This window comes from Oncorhynchus mykiss, chromosome 21, assembly GCF_013265735.2.
Source record: "Oncorhynchus mykiss isolate Arlee chromosome 21, USDA_OmykA_1.1, whole genome shotgun sequence".
NCBI classification, from domain to species: domain Eukaryota; kingdom Metazoa; phylum Chordata; class Actinopteri; order Salmoniformes; family Salmonidae; genus Oncorhynchus; species Oncorhynchus mykiss.
Genome location: NC_048585.1, coordinates 20,364,847 through 20,392,813, shown reverse-complemented (window position 1 = coordinate 20,392,813; position 27,967 = coordinate 20,364,847). Strand labels below are relative to the sequence as shown.

The 27,967-nt window shown below is 43.4% G+C and overlaps 1 protein-coding gene across 3 annotated transcripts; it reads right to left on the bottom strand.

The window, feature by feature from the left end:
* On the bottom strand, positions 1–27,967 carry LOC110499962 (GAS2-like protein 3). Of its 3 annotated transcripts, none has more exons than XM_036957213.1 (9): positions 27,749–27,967; positions 11,705–11,760; positions 8,124–8,301; positions 7,773–7,891; positions 7,378–7,519; positions 6,664–6,727; positions 6,117–6,258; positions 5,414–5,521; positions 1–2,637 (listed from the first exon to the last, which is right to left on the bottom strand). In XM_036957213.1, exons 2-9 carry the CDS (start codon positions 11,726–11,728, stop codon positions 1,396–1,398), a joined length of 2,019 nt encoding a protein of 672 aa, XP_036813108.1. In that variant the 5' UTR covers positions 11,729–11,760; positions 27,749–27,967; the 3' UTR covers positions 1–1,395. The 3 variants fall into 3 exon arrangements, with proteins under 3 accessions (XP_036813108.1, XP_021432700.2, XP_021432701.2); XM_021577025.2 differs by having other exon boundaries at positions 27,767–27,966; XM_021577026.2 differs by lacking the exon at positions 27,749–27,967 and adding an exon at positions 17,061–17,218.

The following is a 27,967-nucleotide window of genomic DNA, read 5'->3' as shown; positions in this document are numbered from 1 at the left end:
TTTTACAGGAAGTCTGCCAACGTTTGGCCTTTTATTGGACAATGTAACAAAGGTAGATCAGACAACACAAATCAACAGAATCAACATCCAAAGTGACAAACGCACCAAGAGGTTTTCATAAAGTGCTGACCAAGAAAACAGACAAAGTAACTTAGACATGAAAACCACATAGAAAAGTAAAAACACGATCAATGAAAAGACTCAGATGACAAAACAAATTAAAATCTACCTCACGATAACTTCCGCCTCTGGAAAATGATTAATGGCTTTGCTTGTCCCTTAGTTGCCATCGCCTCTACGAGTTCAAAGGGCGTGTAACAGGCATATTATCAGTAGTAATTCATTTGAGATTTGACCATGTAATAAAAAAATACAAAATAAAGAAACGTGGTCCGAGCGCTTGTACTTTGTGCAATTCTCATTTGTAAAAAAAATATTAAAACCCTAGTTTCTAGTACATTCTAACGCCACTCAGCAACAGTCATTTCTAAAGGCACACGAGAAACATTTCAACAGTGCTTAATTTGACCTCTAAAATGGAAAACACCCCACCATCATCATCATCATCCAGTCTGAGAAAGAAAAACAAATGTCTATATTCAATCAAACCTCCATCAATGAAAAGCTTATCCACACCGAGGACAAACATTCAGTCCAGTTATATTTCCTGTCAAACAGTTGGTTACAATGACCTGCTTTGTAATGAATAATTAACATTTTCAAAGTGTGCTGCCTTAGTTAGCTCTGCTTTGCACAGAAATGACCCTTTCTGAAAAGAAAATGCCAATGTTTAAAAAGTATAACTTTTATATGCAGAGAAAAATATCTATCAGATCAGATGGACAAAGATGGAGCCCTCTGTAGAGAACCTCAAGACATACGAATAGATGTTAGAAAGCTTTCAAAAGCACTCAAAATGATAGAAAAAGGATAAGAAAACAAAAGTCTGTTGATGGGATGTTGGTTTACAACCATTGAGTGTTTCGGTGTTAGGCTTAAGACTGAATTGAGCTGACCTCAGATAAAATCAGTATCACTCACTTCTCAACCCATTCAAAGACAGCATAAAAACTGACTTATTGTCAGATGCTATTTGAAGCATGAACTTTTGACAACAGGACAATTAAATGAGAAAGTAAGTAAGATTAAAAAAAATCTGACCAACTGAGAAACAAATGTAAAAATGGTAGCGGTGCAAATGGCGTTTTGAAAGTGAAACACTAGCTTGTGTCTTGACAGTTGCTGCATCTATACCCGGTTGGGTATACATTTGTGTGGACATTGGTGTTCTGCTGAATCCTGGTTGGGGACTTATTCAGACAAATACCGTGATGGAAGCACTAATGTTCAGTAGGACAGTACAGTCCTTCCCCGTCACGTTACTACGTCGCCCAACTACGTCTTCTGATGCCTTCTGCCGTTCATTTCAAAATAAGGGTCCTCGCTTTTGTTCTTGAGTTGGGTCTTCTTCGTGAGAGCAGTGTTCTTTTGGGAAGGGAGGGCTTTGATGTTGGGGCTGGTATTTTGGGGGGCCGTTTTGGTGGGCAGCGGTTTGAGAGAGGGGATGATGGCAGAGGGCGCTTGCCTCCGTACCGTTCTCTGGTTTGGCTTGCCAACAGCGGTAGAGCCACTAGGGACCCCATGTAACCGCCCAGTGGTGCCGCCACGTAGAGGCACAACCACTTTGGGGATGGCCCTGGTTTGGGCCTGGCTTTTGCCTGTGGTGTCTTTGCTCTTGGGGAGCGAGATGGTGGATTTGGGCAGGGCTGTTGTGGCAGTCCTGGGGTTAGGGGTTAGTGTCCTGGTGGGTTGGGCCGTTGCCGGCCTGGGTGTTTGCACAGTCACACGGGGGGTTGGACGGACCCGTCTGGCAGCATCCGGACGAAGGCGCGAGGCCGGGGAGGCGGGCCGCCTCTGAGACAGGCGGCGTTGAGTGGCACCGGTTGGGGGTCTGCCCTCTTTCTGGAAGGGGACCCTCGGTGGGGCTGTGGCGGGGCGTGGCACTGTGATGGAGGTGTGGGTGGATGGAGTGGAGGAGGGTTTAGGAAATTTACAGGAGGGCTCGGGGCACACAGGGCTACGAGGCTGGGAGAGGGCGCCGCGAGGGGACGGCCTGAGCTTCAGCTTGGGGGCAGAAGGAGCCACAGCTGGGGAAGAAGAGGAATGGAGCAGTGGTGCCGTCTGCTGGCTCTTGCCACTGTGAATGGAAGGGCTTGGGCCCTGCTGCGAAGACAGGGTGGGCGACACAGCAGCCACCTTCTTGGGGATTGGCAAGGGCTTCTGGGTGGGCTTCTTGGGGGAAGGAAAGGGCATCTGCAGGATCTTTTTGGGTGCTGCGGCTACTTTCCTGGGCAGAGTAGGGGTCGAGACGGGGGTGCAGGTGGCTTTGGAGGCCGAACCAGAGGAAGACGAGGAGGAAGACGAGGGGATGAGGTTGACTGCAGCGAGAGGGTCCATGTCAGGTGGAGGGGCTGCTGCTGCAGAGCCGTGGACCAGTGGACCCTTCTGGTATGCCAGGATCTTCTGCTCCAGAGTGGTGAACTGGAGCACCCGGCCGGGGTCGTACTTGAGCAGGAAACCCCTTAGGGTGTCCCAGCCACCCCCCACACGCACCATCACATGCTTCCCATGCAGCATCTACCACAGTGAGAGGGGGAGAGACAGGGATAAATGTGAGACATTGCAGTTAGACTCTTTAAAGGGTTAACATGGTTATTTTTTACTTAACTATTCCTCGAGACCCGCATCTACACTCACTCCTACTTACCACCCACTACTCACTCCTACTACCATCACTACTCACTCCTACTACCACCAACTAATATCTACAGTGCTGCCAACTACTATCTACAGCCACCATCTATTTTCCAGCTGCTTTTTGATGGAAGTGTTAACGCTGTACCTTGGCCAATAAGGGTGTAATCCCTCCTGTAGGTCCAGTACTAACAAGATCCACTCTGCTTCCCTAATGAGCTTAGGGAGTGATCTGCTGCTGTGTGGAAACGTGAGACAGACCTTTCCTCCTTCCTGTATCCTACACCGCTGCTTTTTACACTTGGCGCGGTTTTTTACTTTCCAGTTATATAAGCATTTTATCAGCCTTAAATACCCAACATCGGTACTAAGCTTACTTTTCCAAAATGTCTTTGTCTCAAGTCTACAGAACTATCTTGTAGGTTGGTCTCCAGTCTACAGGAATATCTAGTCTATATAATAGGTTGGTCTCAAGTCTACAGAACTATCTTGTAGGTTGGTCTCCAGTCTACAGGAATATCTAGTCTATATAATAGGTTGGTCTCCAGTCTACAGGAATATCTAGTCTATATAATAGGTTGGTCTCAAGTCTACAGAACTATCTTGTAGGTTGGTCTCAAGTCTACAGGAATATCTAGTCTACAGTGCCTTGCGAAAGTATTCGGCCCCCTTGAACTTTGCGACCTTTTGCCACATTTCAGGCTTCAAACATAAAGATATAAAACTGTATTTTTTTGTGAAGAATCAACAACAAGTGGGACACAATCATGAAGTGGAACGACATTTATTGGATATTTCAAACTTTTTTAACAAATCAAAAACTGAAGAATTGGGCGTGCAAAATTATTCAGCCCCTTTACTTTCAGTGCAGCAAACTCTCTCCAGAAGTTCAGTGAGGATCTCTGAATGATCCAATGTTGACCTAAATGACTAATGATGATAAATACAATCCACCTGTGTGTAATCAAGTCTCCGTATAAATGCACCTGCACTGTGATAGTCTCAGAGGTCCGTTAAAAGCGCAGAGAGCATCATGAAGAACAATGAACACACCAAGCAGGTCCGAGATACTGTTGTGAAGAAGTTTAAAGCCGGATTTGGATACAAAAAGATTTCCCAAGCTTTAAACATCCCAAGGAGCACTGTGCAAGCGATAATATTGAAATGGAAGGAGTATCAGACCACTGCAAATCTACCAAGACCTGGCCGTCCCTCTAAACTTTCAGCTCATACAAGGAGAAGACTGATCAGAGATGCAGCCAAGAGGCCCATGATCACTCTGGATGAACTGCAGAGATCTACAGCTGAGGTGGGAGACTCTGTCCATAGGACAACAATCAAGTCGTATATTGCACAAATCTGGCCTTTATGGAAGAGTGGCAAGAAGAAAGCCATTTCTTAAAGATATCCATAAAAAGTGTTGTTTAATGTTTGCCACAAGCCACCTGGGAGACACACCAAACATGTGGAAGAAGGTGCTCTGGTCAGATGAAACCAAAATTGAACTTTTTGGCAACAATGCAAAACGTTATGTTTGGCGTAAAAGCAACACAGCTCACACCATCCCCACTGTCAAACATGGTGGTGGCAGCATCATGGTTTGGGCCTGCTTTTCTTCAGCAGGGACAGGGAAGATGGTTAAAATTGATGGGAAGATGGATGGAGCCAAATACAGGACCATTCTGGAAGAAAACCTGATGGAGTCTGCAAAAGACCTGAGACAGGGACGGAGATTTGTCTTCCAACAAGACAATGATCCAAAACATAAAGCAAAATCTACAATGGAATGGTTCAAAAATAAACATATCCAGGTGTTAGAATGGCCAAGTCAAAGTCCAGACCTGAATCCAATCGAGAATCTGTGGAAAGAACTGAAAACTGCTGTTCACAAATGCTCTCCATCCAACCTCACTGAGCTCGAGCTGTTTTGCAAGGAGGAATGAGAAAAAATGTCAGTCTCTCGATGTGCAAAACTGATAGAGACATACCCCAAGCGACTTACAGCTGTAATCGCAGCAAAAGGTGGTGCTACAAAGTATTAACTTAAGGGGGCTGAATAATTTTGCACGCCCAATTTTTCAGTTTTTGATTTGTTAAAAAAGTTTAAAATATCCAATAAATGTCGTTCCACTTCATGATTGTGTCCCACTTGTTGTTGATTCTTCACAAAAAAAATACAGTTTTATATCTTTATGTTTGAAGCCTGAAATGTGGCAAAAGGTCGCAAAGTTCAAGGGGGCCGAATACTTTCGCAAGGCACTGTATATAATAAGTTGGTCTCAAGTCTACAGGAATATCTAGTCTATATAATAGGTTGGTCTCAAGTCTACAGGACTATCCAGTCTATAGTATGTGAAGGTATAAAAGGACCAGACAAGTACTGACCATAGAATTACGTCATGTGTAGTAATTTAATTTATACGGTGCTGACACAGCCAAACGTGTGCCAGGCACCGAGACTGAACCTTTGGATTAGTGGCCAGGTAATGAATGAGGTTAAGGTGGAGAGATGTTTCCTGGTCACTTGGCAGAGGACAGAAAGGGTGTGTCACTAGCTACAGGTCTAATGCTCACTTAGCAGTGGAATTGACCCCAACACTGGTGTTCAATATTTGGGAGTATTCAGTGTGTCACTCACTATACAGTGTGTGCTGCTTACCCGGATGAAGAGGGTCTTGTCTCCCAGTCTGTAACGGCCCTCTGACAGGTATTCAATAGATACTCTCTGGGAGCAGTTACACGGAGGCTCGTCCGTCAGATGTTGCTCCTGTAACACAGAGGGAGAATTAACATGGGCCTATAGAGTCCTGGCTAAGGAAGCAAGAACATGGGAAAGACATTTTCTAAAACATTGAGAAACCCTGTTTCATTAACCCATCGCCTAAGGATAAAGCACAGTTGCTAACAGGAAAACTCAATGAACCGATGAAATCAAATGAACCAATTATAAGTTGCAAAGACTTGAAAGGCTAAAGAGCAGCACTCAGTAGCAGCCTCTGAATACTGTAGTTTAAGAGGACCGCTTTGGCAAACACACTAATCAAAGGCTAAGTGTCATGCAGCTTAGGCTGTGGACACAGGAAGCGTTCTGATGTCCGTTGATGTTGTGACTGCGCTGCATTGGTGCCACAGGCTACAGAGTCACATGACCCCGGATGGATGGAGCATCACAAGGACCATAATGACTCATACAGCCCTGAGCAGCGAGGCAACTAGAGCCACTGCTGCCGCCATTTTGGATCTGATGAACTGGGTCAACAACTAACTATTTTAATAGAACAAGAGATGAGACGAAAGTGGAGTCGAGTCCCTATTTAGTCAGTACAAATTTGACAATAGCAGTTTTAACTCCTGTGACTTGCCCCAGGCTGGTAGAGGCCTCCATGCTGACAGCACACAGTGAAGGTTTTGACTGCAGTAGCAGGCTCTGTCGTCTTCAGCAGGGTCTCCTCCAGCTCAATCTCCTTCTCCAGTTTCACCAGCACCGGAGGCTCCACACCATACCTATGGAGAAAAACAGATCAGTTCAGTGCTCTAAAAGGACTGTTAGGAATGGAAAAAAAGATGCCACACATATTCATTTTTGCTGCATTGTCCATCTTTCTACCCCAACATACCACATTGCATAACTACAGGATCAGTGAAAGGTCAAAACAAAACGTGGTGGTCATGTTCTAGAATGATCTCATCTGATACCTGTCACAGTGCAACACCTACAGCACATACAGTGCCAGTCAATAGTTTCGACACACCTACACATTCAAGGGTTTTTCTTAATTTTTTCTATTTTCTACATTGTAGAATAATAGTGAAGACATCAAAACGATAAAATAACACATGGAATCACTGTAGGCGTGTCCAAACGTTTGACTGGTACTGTACATCATCTATCAACCAAGGGAAACTTACTTGGAGACGATGCGGCCGATCTCTAGCAGACACAGACACACCTGCCGGGGATCCTTGTGCAGAACTGAGAGACAGAGAAAATACATACTGTAGAGAGACGACATGGTTGTATAGCATAGCAGCAGTGTCACAAACCCATTACTTATAATGAGAAGGTGTCCACATAAAGAACTTATGTTAATTGCTCTCTATGGTGGATCCTATTATGTTATTAAGGAGGATGGCTTAAACAAAAGCCAGAAAATGGCTGCAGTGGAGGCATCTGCTCCGTTCAATCATTAAAGGCTTACAACTCAGCCCATGTTCCTTTGAACCGATTAAGCTAAGAAGCCATTAATCAACTCCAAGGGTAATGCTGTAATGTATCAAACAACACCAAGGGCAACGTAGTAATGTATTAATCAACTCCTAGGGAATTAACGCCAAGGATAATGTAGTAATGTTACATGAGTGGTGGGATGGAATGGAGTTGGACCCTACCTCAACTGTACAACCATGGTTCTGCTCCACTGATTACACAAGACTGAATGGGTTTTGATTTGATTGATACCTGTGGACATTTGTGCTAGAATGCTAAGCTAACTAGAGGCTGCCGAGAAAAAAATTACCCAAATATACACTTCAAAACTATCTGGAGCGATGGCCGTTTGTGATTAGCTCCTACTTGCTGTGTCTACTGGTCAGTACAGCCTCCTGACCAACTAAAACACCTACCCAGGCCCTCCGACTCAAACAGGTACGTCTCCTCCACGCCTATGTGGCGACACCAGCCCAGGAAGTTGGCAGTGTTGTCGCGGGCGAAAAAGGACCCTGGAGAGGCATTGCACTTACATGCCACCTTCTTCATGGGAAACAACTGCAGGGAAAGGCATTCAAAAAGTTAAAAAAAATTAACCTCACATGCATCACAGTTGACATATGACCATTCTTGGTTAGGTAATATTTTCAAATGGACAGAAAAACAAATAATTTCAGAACCAAACACACCAATTCTTTTCAGATGGGAAACAGACCACCAACTCAAACTACCCTATCCTTACCACTCTCCCCACTCCCCTACTTTTCCTTAATATCCTGTTCCCACCGCCATTCCTCTCATCACAGCTCACCTTGCCCATATCCGAGGCCCTGCTCTGAGAGATCCTGCTCTGCAGAGCTCCAATTAGCCGACACAGCTTCACACCGTTGTTCAGCTCCGCCATGAAGCTCTCCGCTCTCACCTCCTCTCCTGTGTATCAGAGACAGAGAGGAAAATATTAGCATGAGTATGTAATGTTGGGAGTGAGGGGTGAATGACAGGGCAAGACATTTAAGGCCAAATTATTAACAAAAAAGGAAGAATTCTAGGCTGCACATCCAACAAACTTCCATTGCCAGGTTCAGAGCACAAATAATGCCACACGAACCAGACAACGACACACTTTTTGAATTATTTTCCCCCATGACCCTCCTGGTCTTACCCAGCATCCCGGTGAGCCAGATGGCCAGGTCCTCCTGCATGGGTACCAGTGTGGCTTCGTGGCGCACGGCCAGCCACTGGTCATACTGGAAGACATCGGCCAAGCCCGGCCCATGGCGCAGGGTCAATGGGCTGCGTGGACTCTGCAGGGGCGTGTCAAACTTCTCCCCGAACCACATCTGCGGGGGGGGGGGGGGGGGGGGGGGGGGGAATATAGAAAAAACACATTGAGTGACAAACTACCACCAGCTGGTGTCGTTACTATGGGAAGAGGGCAGAAAAAGGTTTTGGGGGCTGACAATTAAATCTTCCGAGCATATCGCTTACATTCATCCGTCATTCAACCCTTCCATTATATTACAAGTGGTGTCAGCCTGGCAAAGGAAATGTGTCATATTTTCAGTATGGATTCCAGCACTGTAGTGATTGTATCCAAATGCTCGTAGACTAAAGGAGCTGCATGGATCACTGGAAGTGGGTTTAGACACGGCTGGCAGTGGGATAGACCAGGGGGAGAAATCCGAAATCCTTCACTCACACAGGCTACTAGAACTCAGCCCCTGGCACAGACTGTGCTTTTGTCAGGGCAAGAATAACATGATTGAAGTATATCAATTTTCAAACATGTTGATATTCATCAGTATACAATTTCGACATTTGGACAAAAAAACAACAAAAAAACAATCCAGCTACACTAATTAGATTGAAATGCAAATAGACGGAGGAAAGGTTGCCTTGGAGATTGAGCAGCGTTTTGTAGGACTCTAAAATGGAAGAAGAATAGAAGAATAGTCGAGACAACCAAGTACTCTGAGACGGCCTACTAGATGTCTGCGGTGACATTCCACTCGCAGTGAGGGAAAGGAAATCAGCTGAGGGGAGGAGAATGCCTGGAGGCTGGAACAAGCCTTGTATTCTACAGTCACATCAGATCAACATCCAATCATACACACAGCTGACAGTATATCCGCTATCGCTTCCTCTCTCCCACACCCTCATTGGTATATCATGATTGAGACTTTCCCTGGGTTTAGCCTCACAGAAAGGCCTCGTTTGTTCTTTGGGAGTTTTTCCACGACCCCATTTGAGTGACTCCCAAACTTCAGTGGGGGAAGAGAACGGGGGTCAAGTTATCACTGCTGGAGATATCAGATGTCACAGAAAACATCCCAGACTGACGAGAGTATGAGAGAGAAAGAAAATATGAGAGAGAAGGAGGGTATGAGAGAGAAAGAGAACGAGAGCAAGTAGAAGTGAGATAGAAAGAGTGAGCATAAATGGCCCTGCTCAGTAGAAAGTATTTAAAATTCTGTCTGGTTCTCAAAAAGAGATGCATTTAATTAATACAGAAATAAGAAGACAACTCCTCCTCCCCAACCCCCTCTCCCTTACATAACTGTGTTCTAAGGATAAAGTGCCTGGCTGGTGCTCTGGGCAAGGCAACCCCGCAACATATGTTGTTTTCCATCTTACTCGTATCAAATATAGCTAATTAGAGAAAAGGCGACTAGGAGTGGAGTGTTTGAGTTACATAAACATGTGGAGATTACCACCATACCATTGGGGATTACCCGTGGTGACCTCTCCAGCGTCACCTGACTGGATGCAGGTTTCACAGAAATGAAAGCTTTAGTAGCCCTCACGTGGGCTTATTGTAGTTAGACATCAATTCAACTGATCCTTTATGGTAGTACTTGTGCAGTAGAATACCTACCACCTTTCTTGATTGCATGTTGGTGTGACCTTTCTTGATTGCATGTTGGTGTGATCACAAGTCAGACACCAAGCCAATGAGTTTGAATACTTCTCAAATGCATCCTTTCACCCTTCCTTAACAGAATCACATGATTTGAGTGCGAAAAAACTACGTTTCCACTATATTGCTTTCACTAATGTCACATCAGATTAGTGATGGTGAAAAAGATGTTTACAGTTACATATCGCGATAATATTTGCGCTGTACCTACGCCATAACTCCAGTATTTTTCATCCTATATCTTGTTCTCCATCTTTTTAAAATAGTGAGCCAACATGTTTTCAGCACTTTTATTTCCCTGATCAACACTCATTTTCTCATGGCTCTCCATCATCCCTCTGCAGCAGACATAGGGTGAGCAATTTGTTAGGAACAGCAAAGCATAATAAAATCATAGTATCAAATCGTAATACACATTGTATCGGCACCGACGTATCATGATAATATTGTATCATGAGGTCCCTGGCAATTCCCAGCCCTACATCAGGTCAGTGATAACGTCAAGGACGAGAGGAAGGAAGGATTCAAACAGGGCCAGAGTTACACCTGCTAGTCCTTTATGCTCCTCCTAATTGTGGAATCTTCCCATGGTTCTCGTTGACCTTTGACCTAGAGAGTAGAAACCCCCCACTGCCGTAACCAAGGTCTGAGTTTTAGTGAAGTCTGGACAGGGGGGAAAGATGAAGCTCATTTACTGCATTTCTATACCATTTAAAAACTACAACATGCTATATGAAAAACAGCAAAAAATAACCCTAGCCATAATCACATTCCCTTCAGTCCATCTACAAACACATAGCCTAGTGCCTATATAATTAGCTGCTAAACATTAACCCAGCACCGTGATTAAAAACTATCATTTAATATGTTACAGAGGGATCTGTTTGCAGCAAAACTATTTTATTAACAAAAAGTAAACAAATGAGTTTGCTTTACAGAACTTCCATTTCAGACCATTTTCTGCAATTGTACACATTTTGCCACAGGGTGGGAATTTTTTTAAAGCACATTTTCTACAATTCTACCATGTTAATATAATATCTGAGTGAGAGTGACTAACAAAATAAATGGGTGCTCCCTGGAGGTCAGGGCCCCTGGGCACGTGCCCGGTCAGTAATTCAGCCATGATTACTACAAGTTTAGTTAGCTGGCTAAATGAACTAATTTACCAATCAAAACATTTTTACTGACTATCAGTGAGTAACATAACTGGAAAACTGCTTATGTACATCCAAGTTTCAAAATTGCACTTAGTGGAATACACTATCTTAACTCAACAGTAAATTGAGATCCTCGACAACTGTGTGCCCCCCAAAAAATAAATCAAATAGTTTATTCCATTTGTTTTATTTAACAAAAGAATGTACGAGATCCAGACCTCTGTGTCCTCATATGTAGTACGGCCCTGACCACGGGGTCTTATTGGCCTCCTCAGATATCAGACAGCCTTGAAAGCAAACAGATTACGTTGCTGGAGATAAGACCAGGAAAAACAGTAAAGCGATTGGATTGGGGTCAGTCCGCCTCCTGAATAGACTAGCTAAACCAGGAAAGTGTTAAGAGATTTTGAATGACTTGTGAGGGGGTCCTAAACTGATGAAAAAAATAATAAAAAATCACGATTTTGCTTTGCCATTGTATCCAAGGAATTTTGCTTACACCCGACTCCTACTCCTATCCTTTAAATATGTAAACACAGCAGGGATAGGGACCACGGTATGAGAAGAGGTCTTTGGACTGGGCCTTTGAGGGAAACAGAGTTACCCCTTCTGAACAAAAAAATCCAAAAATCCTTGTATGCGCATGATAATAAGTCATTTTCTTACCTGTATGCCAGCCTGCACTGCCATCGCTGCAATCAGAGGAGATTCACCTTTTCATCCTGAAACAGACACGAGGCTATTAAGTATAAAATATCTAGAAAACAGCATTGGAACATGGGCCACATGTATCAAAGGGGGTATCAAATCACCATTCTTATAGGAAATAGGGTTGAGAGATTGCTGCCTCCTTGATCTTGCTTTATGATTATATACCAATTATGACAACACATTCAAGCATTCCCATTCGATACATGTGGCTCACGCATCATCATGTCCTATCCACCACGTGCTAACAAAAACAACACTTCCAGAAAATCTGAAACATCTGCAGCTGACACACATGGTGAGGATGATACAGTCCACAGGGCTCAGAAACATCTGGCAGTAGCAACCATCTCTGTATATTTTGTCATTGTAACTTAGCTCACTCAATAGTAGAGCTTCTCTCTCATCTAGGTAAGAACACTTTTAAAACACATTCAGCTAAAGGGCTGTTTAGCATGTAGTCTGGAAAGTTCAAGAATGGGATGGGACAACACTGATTCAGCATCAGTCCATGATATCAATTACACCTTCCAGCCTTAACAGCTTCTACCCCCAAGCCATAAAACTGCTGAACAATTAATCAAATGGCCACCAGACTATTTACATTGACCCCCCCTCAATTTGTTTTGTACACTGCTGCTACTCGCTGTTTATTATCTATGCATAGTCACTTTACCCCTACCTACATGTACAAATTACCTCCACTAACCTGTACTCCCGCACACTGACTAGGTACCCCCTATATATAGCCTCGATATTGTTTTACTTTTTACTGTAGTTTATTTGGTAAATATTTTCTTAACTCTTCTTGAACTGCACTGTTTGTTAAGGGCATGTAAGTAAGCATTTCACGGGAAGGTATACACTTGTTGTATTTGGCGCATGTGACAAATACAATTTGATTTGATTGAAAAGGACATGAGTCAAGGACCATGTGCCATGTAAATGACATGATATAGGTTAGTGACAAACGAATGAAACTATCTAGATTAGCTGTAAAGCGCTGTGCTTTACCTTAAGAGATTATGACTCAAAGATTGACATGTTTTTTTTATGACTAAGCACACATACAGTGCCTTGCGAAAGTATTCGGCCCCCTTGAACTTTGCGACCTTTTGCCACATTTCAGGCTTCAAACATTAAGATATAAAACTGTATTTTTTTGTGAAGAATCAACAACAAGTGGGACACAATCATGAAGTGGAACGACATTTATTGGATATTTCAAACTTTTTTAACAAATCAAAAACTGAGAAATTGGGCGTGCAAAATTATTCAGCCCCTTTACTTTCAGTGCAGCAAACTCTCTCCAGAAGTTCAGTGAGGATCTCTGAATGATCCAATGTTGACCTAAATGACTAATGATGATAAAATACAATCCACCTGTGTGTAATCAAGTCTCTGTATAAATGCACCTGCACTGTGATAGTCTCAGAGGTCCGTCAAAAGCGCAGAGAGCATCATGAAGAACAAGGAACACACCAGGCAGGTCCGAGATACTGTTGTGAAGAAGTTTAAAGCCGGATTTGGATACAAAAAGATTTCCCAAGCTTTAAACATCCCAAGGAGCACTGTGCAAGCGATAATATTGAAATGGAAGGAGTATCAGACCACTGCAAATCTACCAAGACCTGGCCGTCCCTCTAAACTTTCAGCTCATACAAGGAGAAGACTGATCAGAGATGCAGCCAAGAGGCCCATGATCACTCTGGATGAACTGCAGAGATCTACAGCTGAGGTGGGAGACTCTGTCCATAGGACAACAATATTGCACAAATCTGGCCTTTATGGAAGAGTGGCAAGAAGAAAGACATTTCTTAAAGATATCCATAAAAAGTGTTGTTTAAAGTTTGCCACAAGCCACCTGGGAGACACACCAAACATGTGGAAGAAGGTGCTCTGGTCAGATGAAACCAAAATTGAACTTTTTGGCAACAATGCAAAACGTTATGTTTGGCGTAAAAGCAACACAGCTGAACACACCATCCCCACTGTCAAACATGGTGGTGGCAGCATCATGGTTTGGGCCTGCTTTTCTTCAGCAGGGACAGGGAAGATGGTTAAAATTGATGGGAAGATGGATGGAGCCAAATACAGGACCATTCTGGAAGAAAACCTGATGGAGTCTGCAAAAGACCTGAGACTGGGACGGAGATTTGTCTTCCAACAAGACAATGATCCAAAACATAAAGCAAAATCTACAATGGAATGGTTCAAAAATAAACTATATATATATCCAGGTGTTAGAATGGCCAAGTCAAAGTCCAGACCTGAATCCAATCGAGAATCTGTGGAAAGAATTGAAAACTGCTGTTCACAAATGCTCTCCATCCAACCTCACTGAGCTCGAGCTGTTTTGCAAGGAGGAATGGGAAAAAATGTCAGTCTCTCGATGTGCAAAACTGATAGAGACATACCCCAAGCAACTTACAGCTGTAATCGCAGCAAAATGTGGCGCTACAAAGTATTAACTTAAGGGGGCTGAATAATTTTGCACGCCCAATTTTTCAGTTTTTGATTTGTTAAAAAGGTTTGAAATATCCAATAAATGTCGTTCCACTTCATGATTGTGTCCCACTTGTTGTTGATTCTTCACAAAAAAATACAGTTTTATATCTTTATGTTTGAAGCCTGAAATGTGGCAAAAGGTCGCAAAGTTCAAGGGGGCCGAATACTTTCGCAAGGCACTGTACATACATACATACATACATACATACATACATACATCTCTCAAGGTATTGGAGTGGCCATGACAAAGCCCTGACCTCAATTCTATAGACAATTTCTGGGCAAAACTGAAAGTGTGTGAGAGAAAGGAAGCCTACAAACCTGACTCAGTTACACCAGCTCTGTCAGGAGGAATGGGCCAGAATTCACCCAACTTATTGTGGGAAGCTTGTGGAAGGCTACCAGAAACATTTGACCCAAGTTGAACAATTTAAAGGCAATGCTACCAAATACTATTTGAGTGTAGAGGTCGACCGATTATGATTTTTCAACGCTGATACCGAATATTGGAGGACCAAAAAAGCCGATACTGATTAATCTGCCGATTTTTATTTATTCATAATAATGACAATTACAACAATACTGAACACTTATTTTAACTCAATAAAATCAATTTAGCCTCAAGTAAATAATGAAACATGTTCAATTTGGTTTAAATAAAGCAAAAACAAAGTGTTGGAGAAGAAAGTAAAAGTGCAATATGTGCCATGTAAGAAAGCTAACGTTTCAGTTCCTTGCTCAGAACATAACATATAAAAGCTGGTGGTTCCTTTTAACATGAGTCTTCAATATTCCCAGGTAAGAACTTTTGGTTGTAGTTATTATAGGAATTATGGGACTATTTATCTCTATACCATTTGTATTTCATTAACCTTTCACTATTGGATGTTCTTATAGGCACTTTAGTGTTGCCAGTGTAACAGTATAGCTTCCATCCCTCTCCTCGCTCCTCCCTGGGCTCGAACCAGCAACACAACAGCCACCATCGAAGCAACGTTACCCATGCAGAGCAAGGGGAACAACTACTAGAAGGCTCAGAGCGAGTGACGTTTGAAACGCTATTAGCGCGCGCTAACTAGCTAGCCATTTCACTTCGGTTACACCAGCCTCATCTCGGGAGTTGATAGGCTTGAAGGCATAAACAGCGCAATGCTTGAAGTCATAAACAGCGCAATGCTTGAAGTCATAAACAGCGCAATGCTTGACGCACAACGAAGAGCTGCTGGCAAAACGAACAAAAGTGCTATTTGAATGAATGTTTACGTGCCTGCTTCTGCCTACCATCGCTCATTCAGATACTTAGATACTTGTATGCTCAGTCAGATTATATGCAACGCAGGACACGCTAGATAATAGTAATATCAACCATGTGTAGTTAACTAGTGATTATGATTGATTGTTTTTCATAATTTAAGTTTAATGCTAGCTAGCAACTTACCATGGCTTACTGCATTCGCGTAACATGCAGTCTCATTGTGGAGTGAAATGAGAGAGGGGCATGTCGTTATTGCGTTGGACTAGTTAACTGTAAGGTTTGCAAGATTGGATCCCCCGAGCTGACACGGTGAAAATCTGTCGTTCTGCCCCTGAACGAGGCAGTTAACCCACCGTTCCTAGGCCGCCATTGAAAATAAGAATGTGTTCTTAACTGACTTGCCTAGTTAAATAAAGGTAGATAAAAAAAATAAAAAATCAGCAAATCGGCGCCCAAAAAAACCGATTTCCGATTGTTATGAAAACTCGAAATTGGCCCTAATTAATCGGCCATTCCGATTAATCGGTCAACCTCTAATTGAGTGTATGTAAACTTCTGACCTACTGGGAATGTGATGAAAGAAATAAAAGCTGAAATAAATAATTCTCTATCATTCTGACATTCCACATTCTTAAAATAAAAGTGGTGATCCTAACTGATCTAAGACATGGAATTTTTACTAGGATTGAATGTCAGGCATTGTAAAAAACTGAGTTTAAATGTATTTGGCTAAGGTGTATGTAAACTTCCGACTTCAACTGTGTGTGTGTGTGTGTTTATATATATCACACACACAACTATATACAATTCAGAATGTAAAGCTCTCCCTCTTCCTCCCAGGATGTAGGGGATTACCCAGACCCATCCCCTTGGCCCAAAGGATGTGTGTGTGTGTGTGTGTGAGAACAAGAGAGGGAGAGCGAGAGACAATAATGAGCTATAATAGCCTCTGACACTTTAGTCAACAAGAAAACACAGCTCCCCCCCCAACACACCCCAAAATTGCTCCCTTTCTCCCTCAGCAATCCACCCAAATCCCCTTCCCAGTCTGTTCTGTAGGATAGAGACTGAGAATGTAAACTTCTCTACTGGGCTGAGCTCCAGTACTCAAACACAAACGTCACCATAGACCCGAGGGGCAGGCAGCACAAACTAAAACCCTAGCACTATGACCGCATTTCAATGTCATAGATAGGGTTGCAAAATTCTGGGAACTTTCAATAAATTCCCTGGTTTCCCCCGAAATCCCAGATGGGGGATTCGCCGAGTCCGGAGGGAAGAAGCAGAAAATCCAGAATCCTCCACCAGGATATCTGGAAAACCAGGGAATTTATTGAAAGTTCCCAGAATTTTGCAACCCTAATCATAGATCCACATTTCAGCTACTTAATACGCTGTTGTCATTTCAAAGACAGCTCTTTATGTGCACAAAAAAAAAATGTGCATTCAGTTACTCTGACACAGCGTGAGAGAAATCAATCCATGTCTCATCTGTGATGCGTTGCTCTCGGCAGAGAACAGGATGACAGCAGTGCAGACAAGCAGAATTACCTTAGGACAGGAGGAAGACAGTAGTCATGTACGAAAAGAGCTGCGTAGAACCCCCAGAAAGTTGGAAAAACCTGTCTCCACCCTGCTTCTGACCGGAAAGCAGAAAGCGCAGCACAAAACATGCAGGCTCCTACTGGCTGGTTCCAGACTTTAGAGTGTGTAATGTCGACAGCCAGCGAGAGAATGACAGAGGGAGGAGAGAATGGAGGGAGGAGGGAGAACATTCACTAATGAAGTGGCTCTGCTCAGCGCTGCGGAGGCCCCCCACTCCTGCCACAGCCAGTCCTCCTCTCACAAAGCACCCATTGTTACACACCACACCCCCCTCCAGCCACCCCACACGTCCATCATCCCAACTCTGCAGCCTGCCCTGGGAGCTCCCTGCAAGGAGCTAGTGGAAATGGAGGGCTAGGGGGCAGGGGAACCAGCCACTTCCTCATCCCATCCTCCTTCCCCAAGCCCCACTCCAAAAAACATGATCGCAAGGGGAAAGTTTGGTGTGGGGAAGACTGAAGAGGAAAGGGCAAGGGCCAGGGTTCAAATTGCACATTGTGACTGTCCCAAAGTTTGCATTGTCTAACGCTTATGCGGGTGCCCAGGCCAGTGCACATGTCCTGATTTGCTAAAAGGTGACAAGCACTGCCATAGTTGGAACCCTGGCAAGACTTGCTCCTGGAGCAGATCAGTAGGTCTAAACTACTGGACAGTAGACAAACAAAGAGGGGGAGAAAGAGAGAATGGGGTGACTTTCAATTTGAGTAGGGAGGCGTATGGGGCTGACAGCAGAGGACAAAGGGAGCACTAGTCTCTAGAATGTGCTGCATCTGGGGCCCCAATGCGCGAGCTGAGAGAATGCCTCCCCGTGGGGACCAAAAGGGCAGCATGTGCGTCCACACCACCACCAAAAGTCAATGCGAGGGAGGGAGCGAGAAATGAAAAGAGAGCCGTTCAAAAACAGAATGTGTTTTATGCTGCTGGGTTGGCTGAAGTGAATGTGCGAGTGTGAGGAAAGGGCAAGGCTCGACACTTGACAAGGGCCGCTGCCTCGCACATTCGACAGTGGTTGCTGAAACACTTGAACAATGCCTGTTCGCTCTTGGCAGCCCTGTTCAATCAAAACTGGTCTTCCAACAATGACCTTTGGGTCCAGAATGCATGTTTGAATTAATATGCATGAGCTAGTTTTTGCTTCATAATATAAACCGTGTTAGGTACATTATTATTCACGTGTTTTGCTTCTGATAGAACCGGGATGTAAAACTACAAATCAAAAACCTGACAGCTCTTTAAATGAATTGAAATGGTGGGTCTCCCTTTGTGAGTGAGTAAATGGGAAGGTTTAATGAAGTAGAGGGACATGAGCCAAGCCTCTCTGTAGTCCTGAAGATAAACATACACAGATGGATGAGGGATCAGTAATCATTTAAGAGGATCAGGGGCTATTCCAGACATGGACGATCCACCCTCACCGATCACAATACTACAGACAGCACGTGGCACATGGATGGAGCTGCAGTCGGAGTACATCATGTGTTTGATGTGCATTCACAGTGGATTGTAAAGTGTGTGCGAATTAGTGAGTTAGGGGGGTGATTTGCGTATTTACCAATAGCATGGAGCAGCTGCATAAGTCTAACGTAAGAGTGTAAAGGGGCTGTAAGCCAGCACATGGGGCCATAACCTTTTTTATTTTAACCCTGCTCTCCTGCCAAACGGGGTCTGCTCCACTCTCCCCAGAGACTACCAACTTCTCATTTATTTAACTTCTCCTGCTGAGCCCTTTGTGTCTCAACTTAATTGGCCTGTCAGTTGAAGGTTTCATTCGGTGCCTCTCCATCAGAAATGGACCTTGTATCCATTATGGGAGTAGGTGCATTCAGGCAGGATTAGGCCTAAGTGTAGCGTACATCATTTAGGCTCAAACCCATGTCCTTCAAGAAGAGTTGTCCTGAAGATGACGGGTCGCCAGGAAAGCCCCTCATCGGCTTTTAGGTGTGAACTGAGGAGACACCTGCCAATCCCACTTCATCCTGGTTTGATTAGTCTATTACTACAGCATGCACTTTGAGGCTGCTGGGAAGTTTTTTTTTTTTTTTTTTTTTTTTTTTTTTGAAAAGACAAAAAAAAAATTGAGACAGTCACACTTCTGGTAGGGAGTAAAAATGGATGGATTTATTGAAGTCCGAAATTGAGGCAACCAAATGAAAGTTGTCAAAGGGAGCCAGCATTGAGTTAGATCTCCTATAGGGTGATTGTGCCCGTTAAGCTGCGGAAGGACTGGCAGCTTGCCCATTCATCGGGGGAAGTTCGCTCGCTGATTAACATAGGCTAGCTAGGCCACTGAATAGCAAGTCAACGCAGATGACATCATCCCTTCAGAAAACAATATCCCAACTGAAGTAGCTAAGAATGTCCCAAAGACCGCCAAGAGCACTGATCTAACCTGACAGTTTCATAAATGTTGACATTTGCTTTAAATACATTTTCCAGAATGAATAGGGCTCCATGGCCATACTGACAAAGTCATCAGGAAGAGATTCTGTGATTATCAAGGAGAGGGCTGTGATCTGATCATTGCAGTGATGGCAACAACTGCAGAAGCTGCTGTATTCAAAAATGGGTCAGTTGTAAGGACAAGGCAGTTAATGACCTCATCTGAAACTGTGACTGGATGATGTCAACAGAATAAAAAAAAGGGGTTTGACTTGTTGAGGAAATGTTCTGTGTGTATTAGGGTATGCCGAAATGCTCTTATGACAGGAACATACATATTTTTTGGGTTATCTTAAGAAGGTATACAAGACTAGGGTTAGGGTTAGCCTAGTGTTTTCCATTGTGCTAAAACTCAAAAAAGAAAATCCTAAAAAAGGACACAATGCAAGACCAAATATGGGCCTAAGACGTGTAGGCTAATTTGTAACCGGCTTTATCAAAGTGGTCAGATAAGCTGCTAGACATCCGAGGCCCTGAAGAAGACCCTCACAGATGGTCAGGTAAGGAGGGTTACTTGCCTGTATGATAATCCCCGGGGTAGAGGGGAGTGGGACTGGGTAAACCTTTCCCCTTAACATGAAAAAAGCTCAGCCCTCAGTAAAAACAAAAGCTACCATAGACCCGGTTGTCATTAACTAATGACCTCCAAACACCCTTTCAGCATCCTCCTCTCATCCTGTTCATTGTTTTGAAACTGGACTCATCAACTGTCAGAGGAGTCCAAAGACCTCTAGAATTAAACTGTATATATTCACAGGACGCCTAAAAGAAACTCCTCTCACTCTGTCAATTAATCGATGTTCATTGATTCAGGTCAGCGAGGTAATTTCAGTAAGGCCCTACCTATAGAAGTAAGTCAACTCTTGTAATAGAAGACTCCAGGAAAATACGACACTCAAATCATGTCTGTTTTTATATAAGAAGAATTGAGAAATGTACTATTGAATGAGGTCATTAGCCATGAGGGTTCGGCAGGTAGAGAGTGAGACAATGGAGACGTTCGCTGTTAGCCAGACAGGCTACAGCCCAGCTGAAACCTGGCCAAAGGAGAAGACATTTAAGCCAACAGAGAAACATTTGTGCTGGGGAGACTATGAAATATTCAAATCCTTGGTGAATGCATCCTTTGAATGTGTACTTTGAGAACCAGTAGCCTAGCATGCCATATGTTTGGCAGAAAGAGAGGAACTTCTGCTGAACAAAGTGAGCTTACATGACTGCCCTAAGGCAACATGCCAAAGTTACCACACCAACCAACCAATCCTGGAAATTAAAAAATTAAATTATCATGAATGTATGCATCACTGTGGGCACACTGCCTGCCCTCCAGGACATCTACAGCACCCGGTGTAGCATGAAGGCCAAGAAAACCATCAATGACCTCAGCCACCAGAGTCACGGCCTGTTCAACACGCTACCATCTACGAGACGGAAAGTACTGGTGCACCAAAGCTGGGACCGAGAAAATGAAAAACAGCTTCTAACTCCAGGCCATCAGACTTTTAAATAGCCATCACTAGCTGGCCTCCGCCCAATACCCTGCCTTGAACCTTAGTCACTTACTAGCCGGCTGCCCTATGTACATAGTTATTGAACACTGGTCACTTTAATAATGTTTACATACCATTTTACCCACTTCATACAGTTGAAGTCGGAAGTTTACATACACTTAGGTTGGAGTCATTAAAACTAGTTTTTCAACCACTCCACAAATTTCTTGTTAACAAACTATAGTTTTGGCAAGTCGGTTAGGACATCTACTTTGTGCATGACACATACATTTTCCAACAATTGTTTACAGACAAATTATTTCACTTATAACTCACTGTATCACCATTCCAGTGGGTCAGAAGTTCACATACACAAAGTTGACCAGAAAATGTCACCATGGCTTTAGACGCTTCTAATAGGCTAATTTACATTTGAATCAATTGGATGTGTACCTGTGGATGTATGTCAAGGCCTACCTTCAAACTCAGTGCCTCTTTGCTTGACATCTTGGGAACATCAAAAGAAAATCAGCCAAGACCTCAAAAAAATTGTAGACCTCCACAAGTATGGTTCATCCTTGGGAGAAATGTCCAAATGCCTGAAGGTACCACGTTCATCTGTACAAACAATAGTACGCAAGTATAAACACCATGAGACCATGCAGCCGTCATACCGCTCAGGAAGGAGACATGTACTTGTGTGAAAAGTGCAAATCAATCCCAGAACAACAGCAAAGGACCTTGTGAAGATGCTGGAGGAAACAGGTACAAAAGTATCTATATCCACAGTAAAACGAGTCCTATTTCGACATAACCTGAAAGGCCGCTCAGAAAGGAAGAAGGCATTGCTCCAAAACCGCCATAAAAAAGCCAGACTACGGTTTGCAACAGCACATGGGGACAAAGATCGTACTTTTTAGAAAAATGTCCTCTGGTCTGATGAAACAAAAATAGAACTGTTTGGCCATAATGACCATCATTATGTTTGGAGGAAACAGGGGGAGGCTTGCAAGCTGAAGAACACCATCCCAACCGTGAAGCACGGGGATGGCAGCATCATGTTGTGGGGGTGCTTTGCTGCAGGAGGGACTGGTGCACTTCACAAAATAGATGGCATCGTGAGGATGGAAAATTACGTGGATATATTGAAGCAACATAAAGGCATCAGTCAGGAAGTTAAAGCTTGGTCGCAAATAGGTCTTCCAAATGGACAATGACCCCAAGCATATTTCCAAAGTTGTGGAAAAATGGCTTAAGAACAAAGTCAAGGTATTGGAGTGGCCATCACAAAGCCCTGACCTCAATCCTATAGAAAGTTTGTGGGCAGAACTGAAAAAGCGTGTGCAAGCAAGGACGCCAACAAACCTGACTCAGGTACACCAGCTCTGTCAGGGGGAATGGGCCAAAATTCACCCAACTTATTGTGGGAAGCTTGTGGAAGGCTACCCGAAACATTTGACCCAAGTTAAACAATTTAAAAGGCAATGCTACCAAATACTAATTGAGTGCATGTAAACTTCTGGCCCACTGGGAATGTGATGAAATAAATAAAAGCTGAAAGAAATAATTCTCTACTATTATTCTGACATTTCACATTCTTAAAATAAAGTGGTGATCATAACTGACATAAAACAGGGATTTTTTACTAGGATTAAATGTCAGGAACTGTGAAAAACTGAGTTTAAATGTATTTGGCTAAGGTGTATGTAAACTTCCAACTTGAACTGTATGTATATACTCTATTGTAGTCAAGGCTCGTCCTATAAGTAACTTTCCTATAACACATTTTCTATTCATATACTGTCCAAAGAGTAGCCCAAACATTAGTAACACCTTCCTAATATTGAGTTGCGCTCCCCCACCCAAAGGACACAACTGTGGGAAGTATTGGAGTCAACATCGGCCAGCATCCCTGTGGAACGCTTTCGACACCTTGTAGAGTCCATGCCCAGACAAATTGAGGCTGTTCTGGGGGCAAAAGGAGTGGTGCAACTCAATATTAATGTTTGGTATACTCAGTGCATATATTCCAGACTGAAATTGCACGTACTGATATTTCTTAATTGACGAGTGTATTGTTAGGTATTATTGCACCGTTGGAGCTAGAAACATCAGCATTTTGCTGCACCTGCAAAATGTGTATGTGACCAATACAATTTGATTGTATTTCTTCTGTCACTTCTCCCTCTCCTGTAACCATTCCTCTGCCACTCTCCCACTGGTCCCAGTCTGGCCATTAGTCAACAGTACCCTAAATAAATGAGGGGAAAACCAAGAGGTCTTCATGATCTCCATTGCGTCCAGGGGAGATAGCAGCACATATGGGCTCACGTGGGGGTTTAACCCATTAAGCTGTTCATATCTTATCTGTGGCAGTGTTTTTTGGTTTGGCCTCCTTCTGGAGACTCCACTTCCCCAAAATGTGAGGCATAATGCCAGAGATCAGCCAGATGGTGATTACGGGGTAGAGGGGCAGAATCAGGGCTGTTTTGGGGGCGCACTCCTCACGCATGCATGCGTCTGGATCCAGTCCAGATCTCAAGTATGACCCTATGCCTAATTTATTTTATTGCACAAATGCTACCACAAGATGGTAAATACAGTTGCCTGACAAAAGCAGCACAAAGGGGAAAAAATCATCTTTGCGTGGTAGGCCTACATCTGAGAAATACCTATGAAAAAGATTTGTTTTCACATTACAGCTCAATTCAGATACAGAAATGTGTATGTTAAAGAAACAATAAGCAGGTCTACTTGAGTTTCTAAAACGGGTATAGTATTTTGGATCCCTTTGCTGCTGGTGAAATGGTCTTCCTCTGGGTTAGCAGCACACACTTAAGCGAAGGGAAGCACCTGCACAACCTTGCTATTAAGGTATTCCTCTAGCAGAAAACCAGGAACAGGATATTTAAATGGACATAAAATCAGTCTGTAGTCAAACATGTTCTATCCATCTCAAGTTGTAACGGTAGGCTACATAGCCAGAAAAATGTATTTTCTGGTATAGCCTAACATTATGTAGCCTAAAAGTAAGCCATAAAATCAAGGGCATCTCCTTTCCAGAAAAAGGGTGGATGGTTGCCAGAAGATACGGACCCAGGGCTCGAAGCCTTGGGTCTGGACACCACCCTCTGCAACTGGATCCTGGACTTCCTACCGGGTAGACCACAGGCTGTGAGGATTGGCAACACCTCCACCCTGACTCTTAACACAGAGGCCCCCCCAGGGGTATGTCCTCAGTCCTCTGCTGTACTCCCTCTTCACCCACAACTGCATGGTTGCACAACACCAACGCCATCAAGTTTGCTGACGACACCACGGTTATAGGCCTGATAACCAACAACGAGTCAGCCAATGGCGAGGAGGTAAGTGAACTGGCATTGTGGCGTCATGATAACAACAACCCCCTCAATGTCAGCAAAACAAAGGAGTTGATTGTGGACTTCAGGACACAAAGGGGGGGAACATGCCTCGATCCACATCAACAGGACTGCAGTAGAGAGAGTCCTGAGTTAAGTTCCTCGGCGTGCACATCACTGAGGACTTGTCATGGACCAACAACACCCCCACCACCCTTCTCAAGAGGGCACAACAGCGTCTCTACTTCCTAAAGGTGTCCACATGCTTCCCAGCTGAAACAGTTCAGTAGAATTTGTGCATATATTATGATGAAATTGTGGCATGTTTTCCCTGTTTTGTACTTCGATGAGTGTTTTTTCAGCAGTTCGGGCACACTTTTTTTCTGGAGGTAAGCCAAAGTTCTGAGCCGAAGTCTACGTCCCTTCGTCAGTGATTTGTTAACAGTAGGGACTCTTCAATAAAGTCTTTTTTTTGTCATTCAATGAGAGACGACTTGTTTTCATGCACATTTTATCTGTTGAAAAATACTGACAAACACATGCTGACGAACACAATGATACATCGAACTGAAGCATGCTGATGAACACGAGGATACATCGAGCAGATAGAAATACCGCTGAAAACTGCCCTTTTCATCCTTGTGCTAGCTACCATTAGTCACAGCAGCCATTTTTAAATGACAGTGTCAGCCTATCAGATCCTTTGTTGTTCAACATCATGTGCCATTCCATAATGGCTGCAGTGGCTACTGGTAGCTAGCATGAGCACAAAATGGGAAGTTTTCTGGGAACACAAGTAGTATTTTAATCTTATTGATGGAGCATGTGGATAAAGGTCAAATTTGGAGTACAGTGGCATATCCCATTCCTGCATTGAGGTACGTTTTCCAACTCATATCTCACGCCGGCTCAACTGTGTCAATGTAGCCAGGACATAAAAATGTATCAAAAAGTCACACACTATATACAAACCACCAACGTTTCAGCATCACTGTGCCTTCTTCAGGGTCATGAATGTAGCCAGGACAAACATATTTTAATGATTTCACTAATATCATCAAAATCAATAAATCATAGCATGGTTTTGGGCTTATTCAGTAGTTTTTACCTGATAAAGTTGAATTATGTCAAAAGTACCATTTCTATTCATAAAAACAGTGGTCACAAGCTAGTCGATTGTGATCTTTAAGGCATTCCTAGTCGATCGCCAAACATTTCTGTAGAAAAGCTAACATTAAAGGCACACTGGCTTGCGATGCTTTTTCTTTTCTTCTCCCGCCGAGTTGCACTGTTGGCGGTAGGTGCACAGGGTCGGTGTTTCTATTTTCAACCATTTCATTTGTCTGAAAAGACTAACTCTGCCTATCCTGCGGACCAGGAGATCTGTGACTACATCGAGTGAGCAGAATGTGCTGACCAATCCGATAGATCAATTCACTGTGCCTACTACAGCTTCCATGACACTGGGCACAAAAAAAGTTTGATACTAGCCTCCGTGAGACTACATAACTTTTAAACCCATGACCAGAGAGAGAGACTGTCAAAGAATAAAGCAAAGATCTGCTGTTTATATGAGTTTTATTCAACACTATTACAAAGAGCACTCTACTTCCACTCGCACTGCAGCTGCAATGAATGAGTAGCCAAGTGTATCGATAGCCCTGCATTTTTATTATTATTAGTAGCTCGTTGTGTCTATTTGAATATCGAGTATTTAACTTTCTCTGGTCATAGGAACAATTTGTGCCCGAGGCAGATGTGGTGCGACTCAATTTTTTCCATCAGGTCCCCTCTCTCTGATCAGTCTCACTGGAGGAACGAGAGAGCAGGGACTGTGAGCAGTGGACCCCTCTGCTGTTCTCACCCTACCTCCGCTGAGACTAATGCTGTCTTTGAAACAACTGGGGACTCGGAAAACTCTTGACTTTTGAGGGTTCAAGACAACTGGGAATTCTGAAAAAAAAAACGAGATCCCACTGGGGGAAATCGTTTTTGAACGGCCCTCCAACTCGGAAACAGACATCTTTACAGAGCTCCGACTTTCCGACCTGAAGTTCACTGACTTCATGATTTGACCTTTGAGGTCAGACTTTTATGGGAGGAGCGCGCAATTTATTTTCTAGCCACCATAGCCTGAAAATGACAGCTATGTTCTAAGTCCTCCTATGGACTGGCGCTTATGACAAACACCGGTACTAAACCAAAGATAATAATCTGTTTTAAGGAATAGATTGTGTGACTTCTTGATTTATTTAATTTAACTAGGCATGTCAGTTAAGAACAAATTCTTATTTACAACGACGGTCAAACCCTAACCCGGTCGACGCCCTAAGGGACCATTCACAGCCAGTTATACGGCCTGGAATCGAACCAGGGTCTGTTGTGACGCCTCTAGCGCTGAGATGCTGTGCCTTAGATCGCTGCGCCACTCTGAGCCCTATAAACTGTGTGCGCAGTTGTTATAGTCATCATAAACGGAGTACTATAAACTTTAATACTAACATCACCAATCTGAGATAAAAAGGATGGGTATTTCCTGTAATTCGTGTGGTGAATTTTTTTGTCTTATGTTGTAACACATTATGTCCACCATGAGTAAATTTGAGTAATATAACATAATTCAACGTCAAAGTAATTCAACACTAATATATGATCATACTACTTTAACCATGGAGTTTAAAAATGCCCGTAAACGCAATTTAACCAGGCACTCTAGACTAGAGCTTCCATAGGGTCTGTGCAGCAGGATGAATGTTTGACTACCATACTTAATTAATGTAACCACGATTGTGTTCCGACCTCAGTGCAGCTCAGTGTACACAATGGTAAAAGGTAGTGTCGGTATCTTCTGGCAAGGTGGATGGTTGTCCAAGGCCAAGCATTTCTGTTCCTTGCAGTTTGTATCCATGGCAACATTTTCAAACACGCAGTCATTAGTAGGGCGTCTATAACCTGTGTGACATGATGATGCTCATTATGCAGGTTCATACATGGACACGTCGGCAAATTTGGAGTTTTCGAATTCTTCGCTCATTTCGAAATTTGTGTTTTAAAATCCTTTACCCGTGTTTTTCCAGAGGTGTACGCCTAATTGTACATTAAATGTAAAACAAGTTCAGTAATCTAAGCAGGCTACCATATTACACGCCTTTCATTAAAACCATGAGACACAATCTAGTCTATTGTGTAGACTATAATAGGGTTTACGAACTTAGAAACTACATGAAATAGTATTCCACTCGAGAGAAGATATCAGCCACGGGGCACTTGTTGCTTCCTCGTGGGCTGAGAGAGGAAAGGACAGATTCGTTCACGCCACGGAAACAATTGTCTAGTGTTAACTCACCAGCAGTATATACATTACCTGTTCCGTCTCTCGTATAGTTTTCTTTGAAAGTTCCCAAAAGGTTGAGTTCTCTGTCATTAGTTGTCAGTTAACCCTCTCTCCAAACGTGCATACACTGTTCGAAACAACCAACCAGAGCACAGCCGAAGCTCTTCATGGAAAAGGGGCGTGGTGAAGCTCCTGCTGGAAGAGCTGGTAGGCGGACCCAAATGACGCTCC

Coding starts and splice junctions, on each gene's coding strand:
- LOC110499962 (XM_036957213.1), bottom strand. CDS start 11,728: ATGGCAGTGCAGGCTGGCATACAG. Junction 6,259..6,663: donor ATCGGCCGCATCGTCTCCAA/GTAAGTTTCCCT, acceptor TTTTCTCCATAG/GTATGGTGTGGAGCCTCCGG. Junction 5,522..6,116: donor GAGGCCTCTACCAGCCTGGG/GCAAGTCACAGG, acceptor TCTGTGTTACAG/GAGCAACATCTGACGGACGA.